Source organism: Rattus norvegicus, chromosome 1, assembly GCF_036323735.1.
Source record: "Rattus norvegicus strain BN/NHsdMcwi chromosome 1, GRCr8, whole genome shotgun sequence".
In the NCBI taxonomy this organism is placed as follows: Eukaryota; Metazoa; Chordata; class Mammalia; order Rodentia; family Muridae; genus Rattus; species Rattus norvegicus.
Genome location: NC_086019.1, coordinates 24,099,441 through 24,126,329, shown reverse-complemented (window position 1 = coordinate 24,126,329; position 26,889 = coordinate 24,099,441). Strand labels below are relative to the sequence as shown.

General features: G+C 39.0%; 1 protein-coding gene across 15 annotated transcripts in view; it reads right to left on the bottom strand.

The window, feature by feature from the left end:
* The window catches only part of Eya4 (EYA transcriptional coactivator and phosphatase 4), a 243,702-nt gene that overhangs the window by 108,803 nt on the left and 108,010 nt on the right, over positions 1 to 26,889 (bottom strand). For 12 of the 15 annotated variants that reach the window (NM_001271317.1, XM_039103304.2, XM_039103308.2 and 9 more), the window contains one exon: positions 11,808 to 11,857. The exons of the other annotated variants lie outside the window; for them this stretch is intronic. In NM_001271317.1, the coding sequence (NP_001258246.1) occupies positions 11,808 to 11,857 (50 nt within the window). The remainder of the gene's footprint in view (positions 1 to 11,807; positions 11,858 to 26,889) is intronic. 15 annotated transcript variants of the gene reach the window in all.

The window sequence follows — 26,889 nt, the reverse complement described above, 5'->3', positions numbered from 1 at the left end:
TAGGCCTTTTACAAAGGCTCTGAGACATCATTCTTCTCCAAGGTCAGGGGACAGTGTTGCATTAGTCTGGAGCTAACTGACTGTCTAAGCAGCACTTAGTTAAGGGCTGCTCCTGGGACACTGACCTTGAGGTCTTTTCTGAGGTACTGATGAGCTTGGCTTAGCAGCTGATGTTCAAGGGTTCTCCTTGTTGCAGAGTCAGGTGTCTGCAGGAGCCAGGACTCAGCTAACTACCAGAGGCCGTAGGGGAGAGTGCCTTTAAGTTTGGCAAAGTGAGAGGACTCATCCTGAGCCCTCCAGAGGCTGCCCTCACTAGCTGCACGTTCTGAACCTTGTGTTTACCCAAGAGACAATTGTGTGTCTAATCCAGAGACAACTGAGCGTTCAGTATCATGCTATCCCTCTGACCGATGCCACAGTGTGTGGGTGGAGGTGGCGGATATATACAACCGAGTTGGCCCCAGTTCTTGTGCTTTGAGGTGTATTCCCCATCCCATGGTGTGCTGTTTTGAAAATAAAAGTGCAGCACTATACTGAAAATATTATCCAAAGAGGGCTGGGAGAAGGAGGAGGCTGGAAAGGATAGAAAGGATAACCTGGTCCGTTGTTGCATTTTTCTCTAACAATGTTTGATAATGATGAGTTTAACTACGGTGACACCAATGTTGTATAATAGGTTTTCTTTACAATGAAGTGTGCCTCACTAAGGGGACATGGGAAGAGCAAGGGCTGATTAGGACTTTAAATTAGAGTGAGCTGAATTACAAAGTGACCCCACTTCTACAGAAAACGTACAGGTCATTTTCCAGTGTGACCTTGTTTGCACGTAACATTGAAGTGTGTCATTACTATGTGACATATACCAGATAGGGTTGTGTAGGAAAATCCAGACAGCTCTCCCCAGCCGCTCAGCATGTATTCCGTTCTTGTGACAATGCCAATGAGGTCCCTGCTATGTGGCTGTTACTGTGCTAGGTTCCTAAATGGAATCAATCAAATGTTCAAAACCAAACCAAAGCAAAACCAAAACCAAGCAACCAGATGAGCTAGATAGACCCTCGACTTCTTCCGGTTAGTGGACAAAAGGAATTATTCTATAACCCTCAGCTGTGGACGACCTTGAGGAAATGGACAACAGCGTGCATTTGCATTTTATATGCCTCTCATTTTAAGCAAATTTGTACATCATTTCAAAGCAAAGGTCTAGGTAGACGTGATTCATCTTGCATAGAGATAAATTTCAAGTGTAATGATGCTAACTGGATGCAATCTGTATTGAGAGCATCAGAATGACTAACACCAACTGGAATCATCACGCTGACCTAAGGTACAGCAGTGCCCTCAGGGACTTGCGAGGCACACCATGTTCATAGTGTGAATGCTGAAATGCCCCATGATCAGCCCTCTGCCTTCTTCCATTTCTCCTCTTTCACTTGTGGCTCAGGTGTTTTCAGTGCCTCTGCTCTGAGGCTGTCCTCTCTCAGTCCCCCACCCCCATCCGCCCCGTAGGAAGAACATTGACGTTCCCATAGTTCTTCCCATGACTTAGTTGGATCCTTCCATTGGCTAGTAGACTTACATATGCACCTATGACACAGGGAAGGAGACAAGGCAACTAGCTGCATTCTCTCTCTCTCTGTCTCTCTCTGTCTCTCTCTGTCTCTGTCTCTCTCTCCCCTTCCCTCCCTCCCTCCCTCCCTCTCTCTCTGTCTCTGTCTCTGTCTCTGTCTCTGTCTCTCTCTCTCTCTCTCTCTCTCTCTCTCTCTCTCTCTTTCTCCAGTCTGCAGAGGTGCGTGGGTGTTTATCAGATAACAGAGTTTGCCAAGTACGTGGAGCCTTGGAAATTAATTACCATCAAAATGAAAGCATTAAAACCGAGAGGATATATACACAGAAATCTTCCCAGCTATTGTCGGGTTGAATATCCTCTCATTAGGAATCTACAGCTTAAGAGAAAAGCCTAGTTTAATTCTAGTTACAAGAATTTTAAGACCCTAAAGACAGTTATTTGGCATCGTGAGCGTATCCAGAGACAGCAGGTATCAGGTGATGGAAATTCCTAAACACAGGAACAGAGCCTCCATTCATCCCCTGGCTTTTTGAAAAGCAAATGAGAACATGGCCAGCCACTAAGACAACTGAAATTGTACGATTTCATGGGGACATAAAAAGCGACGTCACTGAGTCTTTAGAAATCAATGTTTTTCAAATGCTATTATATACCCATTTATGCCTTGCAGAAAATTTAAGAGTGTTAATACTTAAGAAGCCGAAGCACTGGTGGGAGGAGCTTGAAGACGTCAACTCAGAATGCAGCTCTGGTATTGGAGGACATGAATGGTGCAGAAGAGAGCTGTCTTGCAGGTGTACAACTCCATCTTATAGCTTTTGATAGATGGTGTTACGTTGTAGTTAGTACCAATCAGGCAGGAAAAAAGGTTATCTGCAGCTCATTATTAATTTCCTAACAAATATTTTCAAAAGTCGGGAAACAAGAAATTGCTCTTTGTAGACTGCTGCTATGCGCTGTTGTAAACACTAGGTTCTTAACACTCCAGTCCTGCTCTGCCTGTTATGTTCCTGGAGCTTCTGAGTCAATCAGCAGCCAGCATAGTGCATGCATAGAGCTGCTTGCCACCCATTTGAGCTTCAGCAACTTACCAGGCAGATGCTTTCTGACTACTCTGTGTCCAGGCCCACGTCTAAGAAGACAGATGTCCCCTGGCTCCCTGTTCTCTTTTGACTGGTTTCATTAACCATCAAGCAGTCTGGAAAGTTTGACCATTTTCCCTGAATGCATTCAATCCTCCTTTTACTCCAGTGTATCGCCTTCAGTCACGGAGCATCCCCATCACCACATACACTCATTGCGTACAATGAAGGCTTCTACACACCTTTAGATATTCAGTATAAGTAACACGGGGGCAAGAATTCCTAGAGATGAATGCTGGGAAGAAAAGCCCTCCAGTCCTCTTGTTTCCCTCCCCGAGCCAACATCAAGGGTGAAAACCAGCATCGTCCATGTTCTACTTTCTAATCTAGAACTGCGCTAAACGTGTTTGAGGCTCAGAATTAGCATGAGATGCATAAACCCTGGGCTCGAGAGATGGCTCAGGGAGATCAGAAATTATTGTTCCTCCAGAGAATCTGTGTTTAGCTCCCAACACTGAGTCCAGCAACTCACTAGGGCTTGTAACTTCAGCTCCTTATGGTCTAATGCCCTCTTCTGGCTTCTACAGGCATCAACACACACACACACACACACACACACACACACACACACACACACACACACACACACACAGAGGCATGCACGCACGCACGCACGCACGCACATACGCACACATGCAGGTACACATAGGCACCAACACATGCAAGCAAGTCCATATACACATGAACATATATTATGGGAACGTATAAATAAAAGTAAAAATAAATCTTTTAAAAAAAGAATGTGTGACCCTCAAATCTCTGTGGGACTGCCATCCCATCCAATTTAATTTGAAGAAGTGGAGTTCTTTCCCAGCTCCTTAGATTCTTTGTATAGATAGAAGTTATGAGATACAGGGCTATGGAATTCAGTGTATGTGTTTACCTCATAGGAGATCAGATTTTATTCCTGGAATCAAAAATAAATAAATAAGGCACCAGACACTCTACTTTCTGTGGTAAATAACTTTGATTGAATGAATGCAGGACAACTGACAGTCTCCAGAAATACCACTGCATAAGATTTCTGAGGTGTCAGCTTACTTCAGGATAGGGTGACCAGAAACAGCTATTTCTGCAATTAATCACTAAGAATATGTGGGAAAGTCAGGCAGTTTTTTCATTGCTGAAAAATAATGCATGCTGTCAGGATGAAGATTCCAGAGTTCTCTGTCTTCCATTACGACTCTTATAGGTCAAATAGACCATTTCATCAAATATATGTGTATTATATATATATATATATATGTGTGTGTGTGTGTGTGTGTGTAAATAGTATATATAGTGTGTGTTTGTGTAAATAGTATATATAGTATGTGTTTGTGTAAATAGTATATATAGTGTGTGTTTGTGTGCATGTATGTATTTATTAAGAGAAAAGAAAATATTTAGTGTAGAAATTTAGAAAATATGCTAAATCATGAGAAAAAGAAGAGCCTAACGCCTTCCCCAAATAACGTAATTGGCTGAGTTTCTCTCAGTCTTCTCAAGCAGGTCTTGGGCTAGCATCCTGCCTCTGAGTGTCTGGGCCACAGATGATCTGTCACCACAAGCACAAATTTAATTGTGTTATTACCTGGTCTGAAAACCACTGGTGACCTCCCCATGACTGTAGGAAGGATTGCTACAACTTTAAATTTTGGCTGTTTGTATTAGTGTCAAACACCAGGAGTCTGAGAGTTCATTAGAAAAATATAGTCCGAACCTAGATTTTAATTTTGACAAAATTACCTTCAGAAAGTTAAGTGCTTTAAACCAGAATATGAAGTGTACTCATCAGTCAATCTAACAACTAGATTAATTACAGGAAATGGAGAGAATAATTTACATTCAGACTGTTTTTGAAAGCGGGAGACTGGTCTATTGCATAATAACCATTCCTTTTAGGTGGATTTAGAAAGTCCGATGGAAAAGTTAACAAAAAGAAATGTAGGAAGAAAGTTCCTACATGCATCTTTGGCTGTCACATCACTAAAAGATGTGTTGTGAGCAATCTCTATTTTGTAAAGCTCAGCTCATAGATGTTTGGCTTATGAACTAAGTCTCAGTTCTAGAAAAAATGAATGATCAGCCACAGAGTTATACCTAGCAGGGAAGAACTTGTCATTTCAACTTTCTTTCTATAAGCTGAGGACATAAAGGGAATAACGTGGAGATGGGTGTTTGAAAAATAGGAGGCTGTTCATTCTGGTAGGGGAAGGAGTAGGACGTATTGAATACTTGGTGAACTATGGGCTTCAGTGACTTCTAAAAGTCACATTTATGACATGATGCTTTGTGATGCTACCTCTTTGACAGCATTCTATTTCCTTTGATAATTATAACACCTAAAGAAAACGAAGTTCTAATATCTGAGAGGATAAATGGGAAAACTTCATAGAACAAGGCGCAGCATCACGACAGTCTTTTCCTCAGACTATCCCTGCTGTGTGATTTGCATCCAGATAGAGACACTGAGGAGGCTAAGAGAACATGGAGATGGACAGGAAATGAACTGAAGGGCAGGCTCCTGGTCCTCCACCTTCTGAATGAGCCAACCCATTCTTAAGTTCTCTGAGAATTTATACTGTGACCCAGAAAACAAAACAAAACACAGAATAAATAAAACTCCAACACCCCTCTTTCTACTTTAGCTGTCTCATATTTGCTGTATTAACCACTGAGTGACAAGAAACTATTCCAATAATATACAAAGTATCTTTATACTTCAGGCTCTGCTGAGCCAAGGCACTGGACCTCTTGAACCTTTCTTAGAACTTCAATTAGAGAATACAGGAGAAGATCCACAATGAAAGGACAACCAAAATCTAAGCATAAATCTGGGTGACTGAGATCTATGAAGCAATGATGTGTATGTGAGTTGAGACACTGACAGTAAGGTTTGAATTTTAGACCATCTCTCCCCTTCCATGGATTTACAGATCAGTCTTATTGTGAACAAATGAAAAGTCCAAGACTTCCCCAGTAATGGGTGTGAGTTCAGTACTCATCTACTCATTTAATTTTGGAAGACCCTCTCCAGGAAGTTCAATTCAATGGTTTTCAACCCTCCAAATGCTAAGCCTCTTTTATACAGTTCCTCATGTTTTTAGTAACCTTCAACCATAAAATTATTTTTGATGCTACTTCATAACTATAATTTTGCTACTGTTATGAATCACAATGTAAATGTTTTCCCATGGTCTTAGAGGACTGCTCTGAAAGAGTCCTTTGACTCCCTAAGGGGTTGAGAACTTCTGGTTCATCTTAAAAAGCAAGCAAGAAGTTAGCTCTACACTCTGCTGACCAGTGACGGAAACTTGCCAGACACTGAAAAGAAATTTAAGAAATGACTGGCGAGGATATACTTGATTAAACACACAAAAACTAGAGTTTTGAAGCTTATTTAAGTCTTCAATTACAATCGATGCCAGCGATTTTGTAGACACTTTTCTAAGAAATCTGCTCAGTTTGCTCTCATGACCAAAGGGTCAAGAAATGCTAACTCTTGTGGCTACAATGATCCACAAGGCAGGACGCATCATTTGTCTTCGTCTGGCTCCAGCTGCATCCACACCTGTAGGAATCTGTCAACACAGCCCAGAAAAGGCAAAATGAATTAGAAACCCTCCAGTGAATGCCAGCCAAAATAATGAAGAGAATGGAGAGGAATCCACATGAGGTCAGACTTTGAAATGAGACAAAACATTCCCCAGATAGAGAGAGAGGGATTAAGTTGTATTATGACTTGAGTTAACTAAACCACAAGAGAATTAAACCTCAGTCTTAGGATCTCTATCCGTCCAGCGGTCATTTATCACTTCCAGAGGAAGTTTGCCTTACAATGGGAAAGAAGTGGCTTAAATATGTAGGAGAAGTGTAAATATGTAGGTTTGTGTTCTGATTAGTGATTTTTTCTGAATTCTGAAAAAACAGCACATTCTAACAATGTAACGCTATACTGGAAACGCTTTCACAGTTGCATGGTCCCTAAAGCTACATTTTGTGACTGGCAAGAGACATAGGTTACTGCAAGGATAGTCTGAAGTTTTCAAGATATGAGAAGATGCAACCTATTAATAATGGATTTAGATACATATTAGAAACAGAATAGCTACATGTTCTGCTGATTTAAAGTCCTGAGCAAGATTTCCCAAAAGCCCCTCAGATTTTCCTGCTGAGAAAACAATTCAATTTTTAGAGAGGCAATTATTGTATACAGAAAAACAAAACAAGTAGACCTAGAATGCAATGCCTTAACTATTGCATAGGAGGGCTTTCTCCTCCTCTTATTGTATCTTGGTTTGTCCTGTCTGACTGTTGTTTCTTGAAGACCTGCTCTTTTATGAAGAGGAAATGAAGGAGTAAATATGAGGGGAAGGGGAGCTGAAAGAGAGATAGGAAGAGTGGAGGGACAGGAAGTGTGGTTGGGATGTTAACAAACAAACAAACAAACAAACAAACAAATAAATGGTTATGTGTGTCTTCATTATAACTTTTTTTGTTAACCAATTAGTTTTTGTTTTAAGTGATTTTAAGAATGGAGCTGTTGTATTAAAATTTAAAAACTGCAGGCAGAATAAGTTTTGGGGTAGAGGATGTTTATTATTTTGAGATATCTATTGGGCTTGTACATAAAATATGTGAGGTGCTTAATAAACATGTATTTTTTTTAAAAAAAGATGAACTTAGTACTTTTAAAAGTGTATGGTCCTTGAATAAGTAAACTCACTGGGGCTTCTTAAACATTAGTAACTAAACCGAAATGAATTTCAACACATCTTTAAAGTTGTCTGTTCATTTTTCATTTCTCCTGATAACCACAACATTACCAAAGCTAGGTCAAGAAGACAGAGACCAAAGCACTTGTTAAGTTCAGGCAATAATTAAGTTCTTAGCAAACTCTGTTTCTTTAACACATGAAATGGAATAGAATCAATTCTCATTATTACCCAAAGGACTCCTCTGCTTCTTTTACTCACTACAAATACTAATATTCTCTCACTTTACCTCCTCTATAACAAAATATTAACAATACCCTTTGAGCCTCTTTAGTGGATTTTTGAGATGGTAATGTGGTCTGGGTGACACCAAGCCGCCATGGGCAGGCAGCTGGCATTCTTCCTGGACTTCATCTGTCAGCCCAATTTCACCAAAATTTAGATTTCCAACATGCCTTAAGTAACAGAAAAATCTTTACACAAAACTGCCTCGATGTAATGTACTTCCTCCTATGCTTCTGACTTCTGCTTGGCAAAAACCTTTTGCCAGTCAGAGTCTCAAAATAGAAAGGTGAAGGAGGGCTGGAACAGTTGATCAAAAGGAATGTACCGCACACGACAGGGGCTGCTTTAACATGGTGGCCCTCTCAGACATTTGTAGCAAATGCAATTAAATAATGAGATAAATTATTTACTTCCTCCACCAGGAATAAAGGGGAAAGGAGGTAGATTTTGGTTTCTTGTTATTATTGTTTGGGGTTTTTTTGTTGTTGTTTGTGCTTTCTTTACAAACAGATTTATTGAAACGTGGTAAAAAATGAAAACAAAACAAACCAACAATCATTTGACCAGCAGCTATCTAGTATATTCAACAAGAACAACAACAGTTTCTAGGAGACTGGACTGAGACACAAGTTTACACAACTGAATTCACAGTGGCTGTAGGAGGAAACCAGCTTTAAAATAATGTTTCAGTTTCTTTCAAGAGTCTGTCCAGTAGCATAGAGTAAGGTGAGATATGAGGAAAAATTAGATTCTTTATTCCATGATCCTATTTTATGGTTAACATAAGAGCAGTGTACTCTGGACATGGTGACCAACAGAGACAGAAGCAAGGCACAGGCAGATATTCAAGAAATGTACATTTTTCTGAGAAGCACATTCTATACTTTTCCTTATGACATGGTTTTAGGCGTCAGCAAGTTCAGCCCCTGATGTCTGGCTCTTAGTATACACATGGAACATTGCTTCCAAGTTTGCTTCACTTTGCACCGCATGCATTTATAAATTCTCCTTTTCCCAATCTCCCACTTACATCTGCAGCCAAAGCATTTCTTTCCAAAAGAGAAATTAAGGCCAAGCAAGACAAAGAATTTGCTGATACATATATATCACTCCAAGAATACTCCTTAGTCTCCACATGCAATTTAATTACTTCCCCACTGTAAAAACATTTCCCATCTGCATCTATTTTGATCATTCCAAACCCAAGATAAACACTCTATAAAGCTAGCTAAATACACGAGTGACATTTGCTTTAGGCTCTAAGCAGGGCAACATTTTGTCAGGCAGTGTTTTCCCTAGTGTACACTTTATACTGATACATCGTTCCATATGGAGTTCAATTCTCTTAGATTTCTTAGAATACTATTACCAAATACTGTGCTTTAAAATTTAAGCTGCAGATAGCATGCTTTGAAAATAGCGCTCTCTGTGTCTGTCTCTGTCTCTCTGTGTCTCTTCTTCCTTTCTCTGTGTGTATGCATGTGTGTGTGAGTGTGCATGCATGTGTGTGTGTGTGTGTGTTATTACTTTATTAACTAAGTATTGTTTTGGGTATCCCCTAGACTAAGACTTCCAGAAAAGCTGATGACCACTGGTTATCATCAGAATAGAGCTCAGGCAGGAGAAATATCAGCCATGAATAAATGTCTAGCACCATGCACTGGAAATGTTTCTAGGTCATCCAGAACATCATGGACATCACTAAAATTTCTTTTATTTGTTTTTAGTTGCTTAATGTCCAATACAGAGGTCAATGCTAGCAGCAAACCACCGAACTGAGAACAGGACCCCCTTGGAGGGAATTAGAGGAAGTATTGAAAGAGTTGAAGGAGCTTGCAACCCCATAAAAGCAACAAGGCCAACCAATAAGAGCTTTCCATGGACTGACCCAGGGCTCCAACTGCATATGTAGCAGAGAATAGCCTTGTTGGGGCACCAGGGGAAGGGGAAACCCTTGGTCCTGCCAAGGTTGGACGCCAGTGCAGGGGAATATGGGGAAGGGCAATAAGGGAGATGTATAGGGGGAATACCCGTATGGGGGAGGGGGAGGGGAGGGAATGGGAGCTTATGGAAAGGAAACCAGGAAGGGGAACAACGTTTGAAATGTAAGTAAAGAAATATATCTAATTTAAAATGTAAAAAAAAAAAAAGCACGCACAAAAAAAAAGCTTTAGCGTTCTTAGAAAACAGAGTTCCCAAGTTACCCATTTTATAAGTAATTTTAAGAAATTGCTAACTCATGGCAAACAATTGTGAATTCTAAAGAACCCAAATAGTTTTTAATTTGCAGAGATATATAATATTAAATAATAGGAGATATTTTAAATCATTTTTAAAATTAGCTATTATTCATGTTAAAAGCAAATTCCTTTTGTGCTTTCTTTGTTTGCTTTCTTTCTTTCTTTTTTCTTTCTTTCTCTCTTTCTTCCTTTCTTCTTTCTTTCTTTCTTTCTTTCTTCCTTTAATTTTTGCAATGTTGGGTTCAAGTCCAGACCCCTTAAGCCTGTTATATGTTTCCTATCATTGAGCTACACGCCGACCTTAAAGTCATATTTTTTATGAGTACACAGACAGAGATTTTCCACATAGAAAAGAATGATCCAGTTCTAGGACTAAGGTCATTATGCTTTGTCTATTTCTATTTCTTTTCTAAGTCAGTGATACCATGTGTAACCAAGAATAGAGTGTTGCCTTAGCTTTCTGCTCACTTAAAATGTACTTGATGATAGTATGTCAAAAGATTCTGAATAGAACTGAGTATAAAATATTTGACATGAACTGTTTATAATAAAGTTTATTATCTTGCTATTTTCCAGCTTGCTACCTCCCATATGTTGCTAAAATTATCTAATTACTTACATAAATCTTACTAAATAAATCATATGTCTGTTAGTCAGAAATGCAATGAAATTATTAAGAAGTGTCCCAGGAATAGGCGCTAGAGATCTCTCTTTTCCCCATACATTCTAGATTATGTTGCTTTGTTGGCAAAATTTTGATGACTTATCAACCTCATAAGGCCTTAATATAAAAAAATTATTCAACCCCATTTTGACAACTAATTTTAAAGACAAAATGCCAGGTATCAATAATTCTGTATCATTATATTTGCCCTTAAATTGTCTCCAGGAAAAGCGTACATACAGTCATTTAATATGTAGAAGAATCAATTACAGGAATATCCTACCACACAAGAATTAATGGCTGGTAAATAGATGGTCTATGATGTGCATTGACTCTTCAAAGGAAAGTGTGAGAGCCTTAGCTGTTTAATGAGATTGGCATTGTTCTGGTATTCTGAGAAATATCACTACATCCAGACCGTGCAGGAAAAAGACACAGTACACCAGTATGCATGTCATTATAAGCGGTGTCTTAATGACATTGAGCAAGTCATACTATTAGCATGGTAAGGGCGTGTGCTTTTCATTGCCATGGTATTCATGAACACTTTGACTTGTCCATTTAAAACTGAACTCTGGATTTTGAAATGAGAGCGGTGGCAACACGCAGTCTTAGAGCAGATCTGCTGGGCATCTGGCCCAACCACAAACAACTAAATGCTATTAGATTCCTATATGAAGGGCATGGCAATTTTAATTCATCTCTTCTACCCGTTCCCCCAAACAATAACCAGAATGTTAAGTTGACTTTGAGAGTCTTAATTTGTTAGTATGTGCAAAATCCAGTCACATTTCATTAGACAGAAAAATAGGGAGTTTAATAAAAAACAGATTCAATGGCTGTTCAGTACCAAGTACAATTCCAGAAATAAACAGTTTATAAGAAAGTATTAAAATGAATAAAATAAGACTTTTAAAATAATATCCATGGAAAATTTTTGAAGTATTGCTAGACATTCTTATAGGATTCTTTGAAGTTGACTTCAATCTTGCTGTTTTAAAAATAAATTCTGTAATTGATAATGCCCTTGCCAGATATGTATACTTTCTATCTATCTGTCCTCTGTCTTTCTGTCCATCCATCCATCCATCCATCCATCCATCCATCCATCCATCCATCCATTCCTTGAAAACATCAGTGTTTCAATCTCCACCACCATTCCAAAACTGCAATTTTTCTTAATGGAGTATTAATTTTTTTTTACTGTACCTGGAATTCTGAGGTTCTGAAACATCTGATTCTGGGCACGTTTTCTTTACCTGTAGGAAGAAAACACTCGTTATTCTCTTATGAGGATACAACTTCCTCACTCACAGTCACTCTTTAAATACAAATTGGCTCTGGCTTTGTCCACTAACACCTCTACACACCATGCCCATGTTCTTTAGCAAAGGGGCATAGTGCTAGATACCACATGTCACTATTGTTACAGAAACAGCTGCCAAGTGTACTTCTCCAGGCTCCATTACTATGTAAAACGTTTGGTTAAAGCAGCCATGGGCCAGAAGAATGGAGAGCAAAGAAACCAAACAAACAAGTTCCCCAGTCAGAAACTAGGAAGTCTCACTGTACTCAGTCCACTGAGAATATTTTGCCAGCAGAGTGGCTTCTATCTCCTACTAAAGAAAGTAGTAATAGTAGTAGTAGTAGTAGTAGTAGTAGTAGTAGTAGTAGTAGTAACAGTAGTAGTAGTAGTAATAACAGTAGTAGTAGTAACAGTAGTAGTAGTAGTAGTAGTAACAGTAGTAGTAGTAGTAATAGTAGTAGTAGTAGTAGTAGTAACAGTAACAGTAGTAGTAGTAGTAGTAGTAACAGTAACAGTAGTAGTAGTAGTAGTAGTAGTAGTAGTAGTAGTAGTAATAGGAATAAATGGGACTAGTGAAATCATTGCTATGTTAAAGTTCTATCTTCTCAATCCTGACTGAGCATTTAATACATTCTCAGCATGTCAATTAACTTTGAACATTGTGTCCTTTCCACACTGGTTTGCAGTACCATGCACAAACTCCATATTAACTTAGAGGTTTTTTTTTTTTACCACATGATATCGGTGAGGAATGAATAACAATTCCTTCTGGGAGTGGGTACCTATTTCTATGAAGAGGTATACAGGTCACCTTCTACAAGTAAGACAAAACGCAAATCCATTGTCTTTCCCATTTAACCTGAAGAACAAATAACTGTCTGACTTGTATCGGTTTGTGTGGAAATGGTTTCTGAGGCAGGGTGTCATGGAACCCAAAATGGCATGCAGCTTGCCGTACAACTGAAGGTGACCTTGAACTTTTTTATCCCCAGGCTAAATACTGGGATTACAGGCATGTGCTACCTTACCCAGTTCATTACTGTGGTCTTAGATGAGTATTGTATTGCAACAGAATCTTCAGAAACTCTTCAGTTCATATGAGGAACATACAACATACATTCCCATGTCACATATTAGAGATAGGTGCATTAAAGAAACATTTCTGTGCAACTTAAACCATCATGGGTTTTAAAGCCAAGTATGTAGCCTGAAGTGGGAAAGAGCATGTCTGTTCAGACAACATAAAGCATACTTACATTTGACTCATGTCCATTTCAAAAGAAGTAACTCTCCTTGAAAAAGACATTTTGAATTTTAAAGGCACACTACTGATTTCCAGCTCACAATGTAACTCATTCCTCTTCTGCTGACTCAGAAGAACGGTCACAAATCAAACACTCCAATCACTACGCTTTCAAACACCAGAGGCTTTGGCTTCAGTTCTTAGCCTTGTTCACTGTCGGGGAAACTTTTTTTTTTTTCTGTTCGTGAAAATAATCCCAACTAGCAGCAGAGAGGGCAACTTTGGGGTTGCATGAAGAAGCATAGGGACCCATCAGTAAAGATTCACACTCTCGCAACCAGTGCACAGGCTCCTTTAGACTTTTAACTTATACGAATAAGAAGGAATCTGTTATACTTTAGCCATTATTAGAATTCTTTTTCCACACCGATGCTTATTAATATTATATCCAGTCAGCTCATGGTCAGATGAGGAAAAAGTAGACTTTAGGATGGGTGAGAACTGAATAAGAATTGAAGAAGCACATGGTGGGTGTGTGGGGAACAAATAACTCTGCCAGGAAGAAATGAGAAAAGAAGAAAATGAACTAGCCTCTGAACTGACCATTTGACGCTGTAAACAAAACAACTCCATGTACCCCACAGAAGGTATTCTACTAACAAGGAGTTGGTCAGACAAATCACGTGATGGTGCCCCTCGACCAGGTAAAGAACTTAGAAATTTACCTTCAGGCAGTCCAGACTGTTGAAAAGCTCTAAGATATATTTGGAATGGGTACAGCCTAGAAGGTAGATGACAGGGGGACACAGTAGATGCAGAAGGACAGATAGGAGTCATCCACAATAGCCGAGGGGAGGATGCCTGCTCATTAAGTGGGTCAGCAGCTTAGCAGTGAGCATAGCTAAGATCCAAGTTGAAGTAGGAGCCAAGTGGGGAAATGAAAGGTGTTTTGTACAGATATCTCTGGGCAAAACTGACTGAATTTTGCCGTTGACAGAGTATTAATGTGATCTGACAATTGTGCCCGTCCTTGAAAATCTGCAGCTGTACCAAAGTCCAGACCCTTTCTGCTTCATGGTCACGTCTAATTTCTACTTGCCTCCTTATTCATTTATTCTCAGCTGCAAGGTCAGAACCTGTGACTGGGGGTGATCCAGGCAACTGTTCTACCACTCACTAAGCTGTGTCCAGTCTCTAGCTTATTTCTTAATCAATAGTGAAAAGTTTAAACACAACTTCAGAAAACTAATTTACTAAGTTTACTAAGTTCCTCGATGGCGGAATTCGCCAGCCTTGGACTAACTCTTCTATTTAAGCAGCATCTTCTCACTCATGTGTGCTCTGGAAGACAGCATGTTCTCACAGAATGCACCTCCCTGTCCCCAGTAAAATTCCAGCTGACTTGGGACAAGCAGGGCTGAAAATAGGGTTGGAACTCATGGTCATAATTTAGGTGCAAGCCTGGTTTTCATAGAATATTCAAGAGTTCAAAGGCAACACGGACTACATATGTAATAAGAGTCTTGCCCAAACCTAAACTAACTAGGTAACCAATGAAAGAAAAAGAGAGATAGGTAAATTAATAGATCAATAAATAGGTAGCTAGGTATGCAGATTTTTAAAAATCATAGGTAGGTAAAAGATTTTATATATATATATATACATATATAATTATTATGTATGTATGTTTGTGTTACCTGTTATAGATAACAGAAACATACATACATAATACATAATACATACATAAAAAAGGAAGGAGAAAAAAAAGAAAATAAAAGAGCCAAGTTGTACATTGGTTAGACAACTTGCCCGAATCCCAGAGCTAACATTAACTTGCCAGGAAACAAAAATAAGGGTATACACCAAGTCTTTCCTCTGCTATGCCATCTTTGCAACTTGTTTTTATTTCTAAAATTATCCTTCCTTCTTTCCTTACTTCCTTCTTTTCTTCCTCCCTCCCTCCTCCCTTCTCCATTCTTTTTCCTTTCTTTCCAAGGTATGGTTGAAATACATAGAGGTATACATATTATATTATATGAGTCTGTGATAAGAATATAACTGTGACATCAGTGCTATGAAGATATGAATCACTTCTAAAATTCTCTTCTCATCCTACTTGTGTACTTAGGCTAAGAACACAACGTATGACCTACTTTCTTTAGAAGTGTTTAAATGTGTAGCAGATTGCTCTTAGCTGTGGGCACTATGTCGGGCAGCACGTATGAGGACGTATCCATCTTATCCAACTACAACTTTGCTCCTTTGACTCACAAACTCCGTGCATTAAAATTAAAGCTCCATGGAGCACTTTGTAAAGAAGAGCACATTCGTTACTACTTACCGTGCATCGATCTCTTAAGTACATCTTCTAAACTAGGGCACGGCAATACCTGCTTTCTTAAAAATCAAAGGCAGGTAACCTTTAAATTCAAGGAGAAAGAAAGGAGTCTCGGAAGGTCATCTCATATCGCTAGCATCTACTGAATCAGCACCACTATCCGATGGTCACAGTCAAGGTCTGCTATGGAAACCAACGTCCTCTATCAGTATGTTCTCATAGGAAGATATTAGTGAAGGCCAGAGAAACACCAGCTACTGTCCATGCACAGAGATGAATACGATTCCAGGAGCTTAGCAGAGCGGCCAACAAAGATACACAGCCATGGTTGCAGGCCACTTAGAACTCACACCATGGCCGGAGTGAATTAATCCACTCTGCATCAATACACGACTGAACTTCAAATATCTAAGTCTTGACAGAAGGTAGTAAAATGTCACTATATCGTTTATGTCGGAACATGAGATGAGATTTTGAATATATTAGATATGATAAAACATTTCCCCTCATCTCTCCTTTTATCACATAGTCACTAGGAAATTTAAAATATGGTTGCATAAGTTTTCAGCAAACTTGACCTAGACCAGCAAGGGCCTGCCTTTGTGACTCATCCACAAGAAGTGATGGATGAGGAACATGTCAGTGATAAACAAGGCAAACGATGCCAGCAGAGACAAGGGCACAGGAGAAAACAACAAAAAACAACTGGGCAGAGGAACAGGCCAGTATTATTTTTGTCAGACAGTCACCATTTATAAACCCATTTCCCTACTTCAAATACAATTTATTGTTCAAAACTGTTAGGCTGTGTTTGCACGAGAAACATAGGAGTAGTATAAAATAAATTGCAGAGAATGTGAGATTCGGTAACACAAGTATTGAGTATTCTTAAAAGCTAGAAAATATAATTTCTAAAATGCTTTCTATTAGGACAAGCATTTTAAGGTCTAAATATCAAACAACATATTTTCCTCATGTTTTGTAACTACTAGGTGCTTTGAGAAGCTTGCAGTCTCTTGAGAACAAGCAGAGGGAACTCCTAAGAAAGTACATAAGTGAGAATGACCTTTCGATATTACTAATCATCTCTTCAAAGAGCTGTAATCAATTACCACAGGTATTTCCAATTTCATCTTGCTGTTTCAGGTTTCTGAAGCATTAACAATAACTGGCAAAAAACGATATTTTAGAAAGACCATTTTTCAAATTTTAATGTTTCCAAGTCAACCTTACATCTCATGACCTCCTCTACAGAGAAAGTAAAGATCAATTCTGAAACTGTAAATCTCAGACCAAAACATCAGAACTGAAAGTTTCTCAATAGCATAGACAAATTACTATTTGTATCCTTATGGGTGGTAGTGGAAGAAAATTTTTTCCAAATCTGTGAAAATGTAAACTTTTCTATTCAAAATTCTTTGTAAATCAAAAGAATAAAGTAGAAATTACTGTCAACAGCACTTTAAACTTGTTAGCTTTACTTCGATTTCAAATATGACTCTTCTAAGTGTGCATCTGACTAAACAGATGATACTTAACGAACATTGTACATTGATGTCATGTATATGTGAATACATTGTAAAGTATGTTTTATGACCAGGGTGAATAAAATTGAATAGCCTAATATGGCAGAACAGAAATGACCCTATTTTTTTATGTTCTGAAATAGTGAAAATTGAACTTCTTGAAATAGCAACGATTGTGGGACTTTTACTTAATTCATAATAGAGTTGCGTCTGCTTCAGTCAAAGAAAAACTGATGTAATCTCCTATAAGTGCTATATCAGAATGAATATTCCAAAGGCAACATCAAACAAGATAAGCAAAATAAGCATAAAGATTAAAAACAGTAGTGTTACATGTCCATTGTGTGCATACTGTGAACACTGTATACTGCACATGATGAACACATGCATGCATCATGAACACAGATGCATGAACGTACAACACACACACACACAACACACACAAAGAAGATAACACAAATAATAATGTGTACGTTTTTACTCCCCCACAGGATTTGCTTCTGGTGCTCAGTGTAGAGGCCTTGGCTTGGGGAGGGAGGTTAAACAAAATCACACACTGGGGAGAAATTATGTTTAAGTGGGAAAAAAACCTAGGTCTATAACTCTCGAGCAACTACCACCATCACAATAGCATTCCGACTGCTTGATAGCTTGTCGCAAGGCTGTGTGTTTGAAAAATAACTTATTACAATAGCACAGGAAAATAAAGCACGATTATTTATGCACTGTTCATAAGCACGGAGCCAGATGTCAAGCCAAATCAACCCTTAAAATTCTACTACATCTATTTTCTCCTTGGCTATGCCATAGTCCTTTGTCATCTGCCAGAAATGCCACATGCCCTGTGAATTATTTAGAAACAGTTCACCTCCTCCCAATGGTACGTTGTTTCATTATCACCCAACAGGGCAAAGGTAAGCTCAGAACTTAAAATGCTGCCAGAGGAATTGAGAGATGCCCTAAGGTATTGTGTTACAGCTCAGGGTGAAGTCCCGTCCTGCACCCCCCTCCCCCAGTGTGGAAGCAAGATTAGGTCCTCCGGTTTTAATGGTTTACATAAAATACTGCAATAAGTGTTTTTAGAAATCTTCTTATAAAATCCAAACCTAATATTCTGTGCACCCAGCCCTTCTTCCTAATGCTATAAAAGGCAGACAGTGTTGTTTTAATACAGGGCAACAGTAGTTTAAAAAAATTTTTTCTGTGCAGTTGAGATGGTTAACAAAGCACTCTTACTCATATTGGCACATGCAATACCCAGTGGCCCATAAATACTGAATAAATGATATTAAAAAAACAAACAACAACAACCAAACCTCTGCTGTGGACATAACCACTTCATATGCTGAAGAAGTTGTGGGGTGAATGTCAATGTGAACGTATTCTTGTGTTTGGGAAAGATTTAGACAGACTTGCCCTCTCCTTACAAATAAGCACAACAAATATCAAAGCCATGTCGCTTCCTGTTTCCTGTCGGTTTTTTCTTTTTTGTCTTTTATTAACATTTTCTCGCTATTTTTTAAAGTCCCGAGTATCACGAGAAAGGCACAATTTGTCATAACAAGAAAATCAGAGTGGGATATTCTGCCAGAATTGTGAAATGCTGTGCAATGAACACAATACGAATCTGCCTGGATCTGTTGCAAACGGAGTAATACAGTCATATTGCTCAGTGTACTGAGGGGAAGGACACGTTTGCTTATCAGTGTCTTTACTGGTAGGCTTCCTTCTGTGGAAGAGAAAATATCTCTTTTAAATAATCTCAATAATTTATCCTCAACCCCTAAGCAGAGAAAACTCAGTAATGTTTTGACAACGACTTCTACCCCACGACATCCTTTTCAAGTTATTGGAATGTTATGGCCACAAAGTTAAGAAAAGCTCCCATATATCATGACCTGCCAAGAAACACAGGACCCAAGCAACCCAGCCCTTTACAAAGTCAGCCCATCTTGCCATGAAGCCTCAGAAGAGTTTGGCCACAGGCACAGATTAGACGTCACGCTTTAAGGTGCAAATATCAGTTACTGTGTACAACATTCTAGTTCAACTAACATCACTTGCTTATTATGTGTAACTGATAAATGGCCCTCCCAAAATGAGCAGCTCACTGGAGAGCTAGTTCCTTTGGAGGAATAATAATAGCACCATTGAACATGTATATAAATGTTTCTCTCTCCCCCTCTCTCCCTCTTTTTCCTCCTCCCCCTCCACCTCCCCTTTTGTGAATGTTGAAAAGCCATATTTTTAAATCATATATTTTAAAGCCCTCTTTATTTTATGCAGCAAATATGAACATTATTACCCTGAAAGCAACTAAGAAATCCTTTAACATTTAAAACAAGTTTGTATAATGCAAACAAAAGTGAATACAATATTAAATTGTATATTTATAAATTTATTTATATCCATGCAAGTATTACTGTACAACACATTGAGTCATAAATACATAATGACTTGTATTTTCAAATTCTGTGTTCTTGATCTATTAAAATGGCTATTTAAAAAATTCTAACAATGTAGAATGATTCCTTAGATTTAAATTTATATCACACACAAAAAGCATGTACTTACAGTATGGTACATTTTAATCCCTTTTCTGCAATATTACACAATGTTCTAAATTTTTTGGAATCCATTCTAGGCTAATTTTTCATTAAATGTTTTTTGCATGTCAATTGTTATTTTAAAATAAACCCTCTTCTCCCTAAGTCCTAATCTAAAAATGAAATTCTTCATTGATGGAACTAATAAAGTACAGATGAGAGTATAATACACACTCTAAAAACCACAGGTAATGTTTTCTGTTTGAATTGTCTTTCCATCAAACTGAAGGAACAATTTTAATTACCTGCCAGGAAAGAGCATAAAAGGAAGCAGCTCCGTGAGGCACAGATATCACGTATGCAGCCAGGGCACCAGAAGGGAGACCGTCATTAACCATGTGACTCTAAGCGATATTTAATTAGCTTACTTACAAAAACCTTTACAAGGGGAAACCACTTTTATTAATAGAGTGATATTCAGTTACTGTCACAACTTTTCTCACTCTAAATATCTGTCGATTCTAAATACTTGGGTATAGGCTCCCTTCTGACTGGTCAACACATGCACACAGCAGAATGATTGATGGGGTCTAAGTGTTGTGAAGGTCTCATTCTAACTAAACCTAGTAAATAATTGAGATACACTTAGAATTGTCTCTGTTTTGACCTCAGCTTCCTGAGATCGGGTTCAAAGCACGATTTATCTGCTTCTCTCAGTGCACACTCCTGAAGTCATCTGGCTTTTGTATTTCTCCCACAGCTAGATTCCCTTTAAAATTGCCTTGCACCATTTCCCTAAAGTAAATGGTGTGGCTGCCCCTGGACTCACACAGAGGACGCTTTCCTTTCTGTGTGGTGGTGTTTTGCTCCACAGTTAGGCTGCTCAGGTTTTAAAGATTCCAAGAACATTTATAAAGAATGTGGAGGAAGGGAGAGAAAAATCAAGATAGAGACAAAAAGAGTCGCTAGTCTCATTCTCTCTTATCCTATAAGAACTTATAACCAAAGAAGTCACAACACAAAGTTCTCTGTACACCTAATGGTATTTGCTTTTTGAAGTCATTTTGATAAGCATATTTCAATAGTTTAGTAAATGTTGATTACACAATGAAAATCAAAATAATGGCAGAGTCTTTTGGAAAATCGTAACTTCAGTTCAGAGAGAAGCAGGAGACAGCAGGAGTCAGTGTGAACAGCTCAGTGGATCCCGCTGCAGACCACGTGGGAAAACTCAATAGTTGTACTAATTTATTCTCCCTTTTGCCTTGAAAGTCCCTAAACACTCTAACTTTGGCAGTAAATCAGTTTTCACAGATACTTAGAACTAGGCGACATTTTCTCCTCTTGAACTATGTTTTATAGTGCTTGTGTGTGTGTGCGTGTGTGTGTGTGTGTGTGTTTCTGTGTGTGAGTGTTTCTGTGTGTGTGTGTTTCTGTGTGTGTGTGTGTTTCTGTGTGTGAGTGTGTGTGTGTTTCTCTGTGTGTGTGTATTTCTGTGTGTGAGTATGTGTGAGTGTGGTGTGTATGTGTGTGTGTATGTGTATGTTTCTATGTGTGAGTATGTGTGAGTGTGGTGTGTGTGTGTATGTTTCTGTGTGTGTGTGTTTCTGTGTTCTGTGTGTGTGTGTATGTTTCTGTGTGTGAGTATGTGTGAGTATGGTGTGTGTGTATATGTTTCTGTGTGTGAGTATGTGTGTGTGTGTGTTTCTGTGTTCTGTGTGTGTGTATGTTTCTGTGTGTGAGTTATATGTGAGTGTGGTGTGTGTGTATGTTTCTGTGTGTGAGTATGTGTGTGTGTTTCTCTGTGTGTGTGTGTTTCTCTGTGTGAGTGTGTGTGTGTTTGTATGTGTGTGTGTTTCTCTGTGTGAGTGTGTTTCTGTGTGTGTGTGTGTGTGTGTGTGTGTGTACAGAAGGATTAAACAAGTACACCAACAGCCCACCTTCCTTACTCATCATCAAACAATTCTTTGCTACTCTCACTGTGCTAATTCACCAGTTCTCAGACCTTTAATATAGAAAACAGCAGTTTATTTCTGTTCATTTTGTGGCATACAAACCTAAGATTGTGTTTAAGTGGCTTAAGACGAAGCATTTCAAAAGTTTCTACGTCGAGGTTTTAAATCAAAGTGCACACTGTCTGAAGTTTATTTCCAAATGTGGGGAAAAAAACAATAAAAGTCTTTTAAGACCTTAGAAGTTAAACTTGTTCTTACAATGTTCTTAAAATATCATAAATGGAAGAAATGATCCATTCTCCTAAGCCTTATTCAGTGGTAATTATTAAGACAAACAAACAGGCCTCAGATCTCATGAAAGGTAAAACTCCCCTCAAGATTCCAAAACAAGTTACCTAGAAAATAAAGTCTTCAAGTTAAGTGATAGGGGATAGATTTTAAAATTTCGTAACCTGCAACCATTAAGGGAAGTCTTAAGTTGTCTGTTACAGTTTCACAGTGATGGAATAACCTCTTATAAATTATCCCCTTACCTGCTTTCTTCCATAATTAATGTAATTAGAGTTTTTAGAGTAAACAAAGACAATTTCTGTTTTCTACTTTAAGTATGGACAGATTAAGAACTTTATCAAATAGACTTCCTTGCCCAATTTCTAGACATATTTATTCTATCGTGTTTAAACATACTCATCTTAATTAGGAAAAAAAATCTGCTCTGGAACAGAAGAGCCATAAGTTAAATACAGGTCTAGCTGTGTACCATGTAATTGTTATGTGGAGAAGGCTTCTGTCAAAAGCGAACTATAACTTACCTCAAGTTCCAAACACCTGAAACAGATTCCAGTTGTATTTGGAAGTGAGTTTTGTGCATGTGTGTGTGTGAAGTTCAACAGCCAATAAATTCCATTCTGCAGTGTCAGGAAAATGAAGCCCAGTCCCAGAGTTACAGAACACTGAGAAGTTTATGGTCCCTAGTCAACATTCAGGTAGCCTTAAAAATACTTTCCTCAGGCGCAAACCCTCTGGCTCCCTGAACAGTGCCTCCATGTAGGTTAACTAGACAGAGGCCTGGGGACACACACTTGGCTCAGGATGCTGGCTTTCCACACCCTTCTGTGTTATAGGAAGGCGACTTGCTGGCTGAGGCCAACGCCATCACAGCTCCCAGAGCCCTATAAGATCTGATGTGCAACATTTACTTGGAGGTGCTTTGACAAAGTCACACAGCTTGGTGGCGCTCCGCGGGTTGTCTACCTGCTGTCAAAGGGCAAATTCACAGCCCATTGCTGCTGTGTCTTACAGCATTGAAACCCTATATTAGGTTTTAAAAGCAGCAGATTTCACATGCAATTTCTCTTAGTCTGTGGCAATATAACCTCAGTTAGGTTGACACTCATTATCATTTCCAACCTATATTTGCGTTTGTGTTTGTTTTCTAAAGGAGGACAGATCTTGTGAGATTTCAGTTTCCTTCTCTCCAGTTCTCACATGCAAAATAGTTCTTTCCCCTTCCGTACGCAAGGCACAAAACGTGAAAATAGTTACACTCTTATTTATCTCACTTTCGTTGCATGTTCCTTAGAGGTGGAAGAAGCTTGTGCACTTAAGATTATGTGCAATGAGTCATCCTTCTGTGTAAGATTTTTCTGAGATAAACCTGCTTAAATTTACAGAAGAGAAGCCATGCATTACGTTTAAGTGGAACAAAAACAGATCAGGAACAGCTGGATTCTAGACAAGTTTATTACTGAGCATTGGGCTTCACTGTTTCTTAAGAGCTTGCTAGAGCATTATTTCCTTTGCAGAAAGTAACATGTCTTTAAAAATGTATCTCCCGTCTTTAAAAGTATATCTCACCCCTTTAAAATTACAACTTGTCCATTTAAAAATGTAACTAAAAATAAAGATAGTCACCTCCTAAGTTCTTCATAAAGGCCAGCATTTATAGGCATTGAGGGAATCATTGCCTCCGATTTGTTTATATGATTCTCAGAATTCTCAGATCATTGATATTCTCTCTCTCTCTCTCTCTCTCTCTCTCTCTCTCTCTCTCTCTCTCTCCATCTAGCTGCTAAATGATTCCATGGCCTGCAGGAGGGATGGCTCATCTCATAAACTGGAGCCTGGCGTCACTTTTAGAGGGGAGGAGCTGACAAAAGGTGTTTCTGGGCCTTGGTGACAGCAACTGAAGTAGGTGCTGTTTACCAACTAATGCTGCTGCTTCTGTTTCTGCTGCTGCTGCTGCTGCTGCTGCTACTGCTGCTGCTGCTGGAGCTGCAGAGATGGACAAGCTAAGGGAACACCTTACACCTGCACTAGCCTCCAGACTTGTGTCCTGGTAATGCTTAAATGATGGAGAACCGTCCAACTGTATTTGAGTTCGGCGGGCGTGCCAGAGAGCCTACAGAGACAAGGATAGGCCTTCCGTCCTGCTCTGTTTTAGATCACTAAAAACAGTGTCTGATATCTAAACCTCCTCAAGGAATTATATTCCTAACTACAAGACAATATGCTTTTGAGACGTCTACTTTCTTAAGGGATTACAAGTCATTCAATATTTACTGTATGTTTCTGGCTGCAGCAGCAGTCACGGGAGCAAAATATTTGTCTGTTGCTGGTACAACAGGGATTCACTCAAACACACCTGAAACTCTAAGAAGGATAAAGTCAGCCTTCTATGCATTAAGGAAGGATGGGCGGTTTGTCATTTTTTTTTTCTTATCACATGCAAGTGGACTCAAAGACGCAGTAGCCAGAGCACAGGCAGAAATAAATATATGACATCTTTTCTAAGTGTTAGTTTCCCTCCTACAAAGCGGTGGTTTTCATCAAGACCACTAATGGGAGTCTATTTAGTTTCCCAACATAAACAATAGATTGTTGAAGATTTCATCTCCCAAATGCTTCATTTAGCAATATCTTTTTCATTACCTCATATTTAAAATTACATCTATACCTCAATCAATGTTGGCAATTATAAAGAGATTGTAGGGGACAAGTGAGATACTAAGGTAGCCCCAATTAAAGAAAAAGCAGCGGAGGCTTCTAATTGGTAAAAGAAAAGAAATCTTGTTTTCCCATTACATTTTATAATATGAAACTGTCGTGCTGATCCCCCAAAATGATATTGCCCTTCAGATTCTCCCGTCTGCGAGGGTGAAGGTTTACCCCACATTAGATAAGAGTAAAGCTATTACAAACTGCTGACAGCTGGTACATTACATGGTAGTGACTTGCACGGTATGAGTGCCACCCTGGCGTTTGTCAAATGCGTGACTTTTCTTCAAAGGAATATGCAAAGTAGAATTAAGTCTAATCACGCCCCCTGTTAGGTTTGAGCAGTCTCAAAAACGTGTGCTTTGCACAGACAAACAAACAAGGTCATTAACTGCAGTCCTGGCCTCCTTTAATGTCCCTTTCTCTGCACAGTGTCCATGACATTCAGCAAGCCGTTGACGCTTACACATTTGATACACTTCAAGTCTCCCCCACGTTGCGTCACACCTCCCCCTTTTTTGCATTATCTGATGCCTTTCCACTCTAAAACGATGAAATATCTCCCAGGCCTTTTGTAGCATTTCACAATTAACTGTGAGATACAGTCCTACGTAATTCTAAGAAACGATACTTGAAGCCAAGAGATTAAAGTACAACCACCATGGGAAAACAAAGGGGAAAAGTATAGTCACATAATTTTGACAGCAATTATAAAAAAAAATTGACAGAGAGAAAATGACTGAAACTTGACCCGAGTGCAATATCGTCCCTAATTGCTAACTGTGTAGTTATCATGTACATAAAAACTAAATAGAAATCAAAAGTGGCACCATTTTCCTGAGGCAGGTGCTAATGTGGTGTCTACATGATATAAACTCAAGACATGGGAACCTACTTAAACTTTTAGAGAGTCGTCACTATGCCTCTGTGTTACAAACACCAAATCAATGCGATGGTTATATTTGCTGTTTGCTTAATCTTCTTTGCATTTTAAGACTGATACCTCAACAAATATTAGGAAAACAATTTATAATTTGAAAGAACCAAACAGGTTAGGGCAGGGTAGGATTGTTGGCAACCCCTTAAGGGCTCCAAGTCATTGAAATGTCATACTTCTCTAGATAATTATTATTGTCTTACATATTCAATACTGTGTCTACAAATTGTAGACTCCCTGATTTTTACAACTATGAGAGATCTACCCTCTCACATCCTCCTGTTTAATTTATATCTCTACATCGACATCTCACATGCGTCTCAACTTAAACAGTTGTAGCACCCGGCCTTTGTTGTGTCTCTACCAGACCTAGCTGCACCTACTGGACCTGGTTGACTGCACAATCTTTCCCACACGTACAAAGTCCACGAGCAGAGTTACTGAGTTCTCTCTACAACTCTCCATCTAGTCAGAATTGGTGACTGTGACCTTCAACCTATATCTTAAGTGTGCTCGCCTCTCCATTTTCTCAGTCATGAACTGGTCAAAGCTTTTCTTTGCTTCTATTTGGATTACTGCAGTAAGCACCCAAGTGACCTTGTTTTAATTGTGTTATCATCACTCTTCTCTATTTAGTATCTACTCACCACAAGGCCAACTATATTAACCATATCCTTACTTCCTACATTCTGATGTTCTTGTATTGGTGATCTCCATGACTGGGTAGGGACAACCCTTCCCAAGACTAGTGACTTCCTAGACACAAGACACTACAAGAGAGCCTGCTGTTCATGTAGAAACCAACAAATCACAACAGTAGGGTACTCAGCCACCTCCTTGATTAGTCTCTCAAACAAAGTCCTTTTTATCTGCATTAATTATATTCTCTGCCGCTGTGGCAGAAAGCATCTGACAGAGCAGCTTGAGAGAGGAAGAATTGTTTTGACCTGTGAGTTTTTATGTTTTAGTCAATCAAGAACTGGAGAGGTTGAGTGGCTCACTCAATGGAGCATGGGGCAAGAGTGTTTCTCAGCTTAGCAGACCAGGAAGCACAGCAATCAGGCCAAATCAGGAGCAGGTACAATCTTCAAGGTCTGCCTCTAGTTAGTTACTGCTGCCAGCTTGGGCCACTACCTGCAGATTTCACAACCTTCCAAATAGTGCTACAAGCTGGGGGCTGAGCTTTCAACTATGCAACTGTGGGAGGTGCTTCAGATTTAAACCCAAATACTCCTCCTGCACTAAATTGCCTAGGACCAGCAACAATTTGATTGGATTAAGAAACACCTAGAGCATTAGTAAGGTTCACCCTGATGTGAATTAGTGAGGGTATTTCCATATTGTATGCTGAAGTCCTAAGACAAGGAAAAGAGGGAAACGGGGAAACCCACCCCAATACATCATGCATCTGCCACACCCTCCCTGTCCACTAAAATCTGGGCA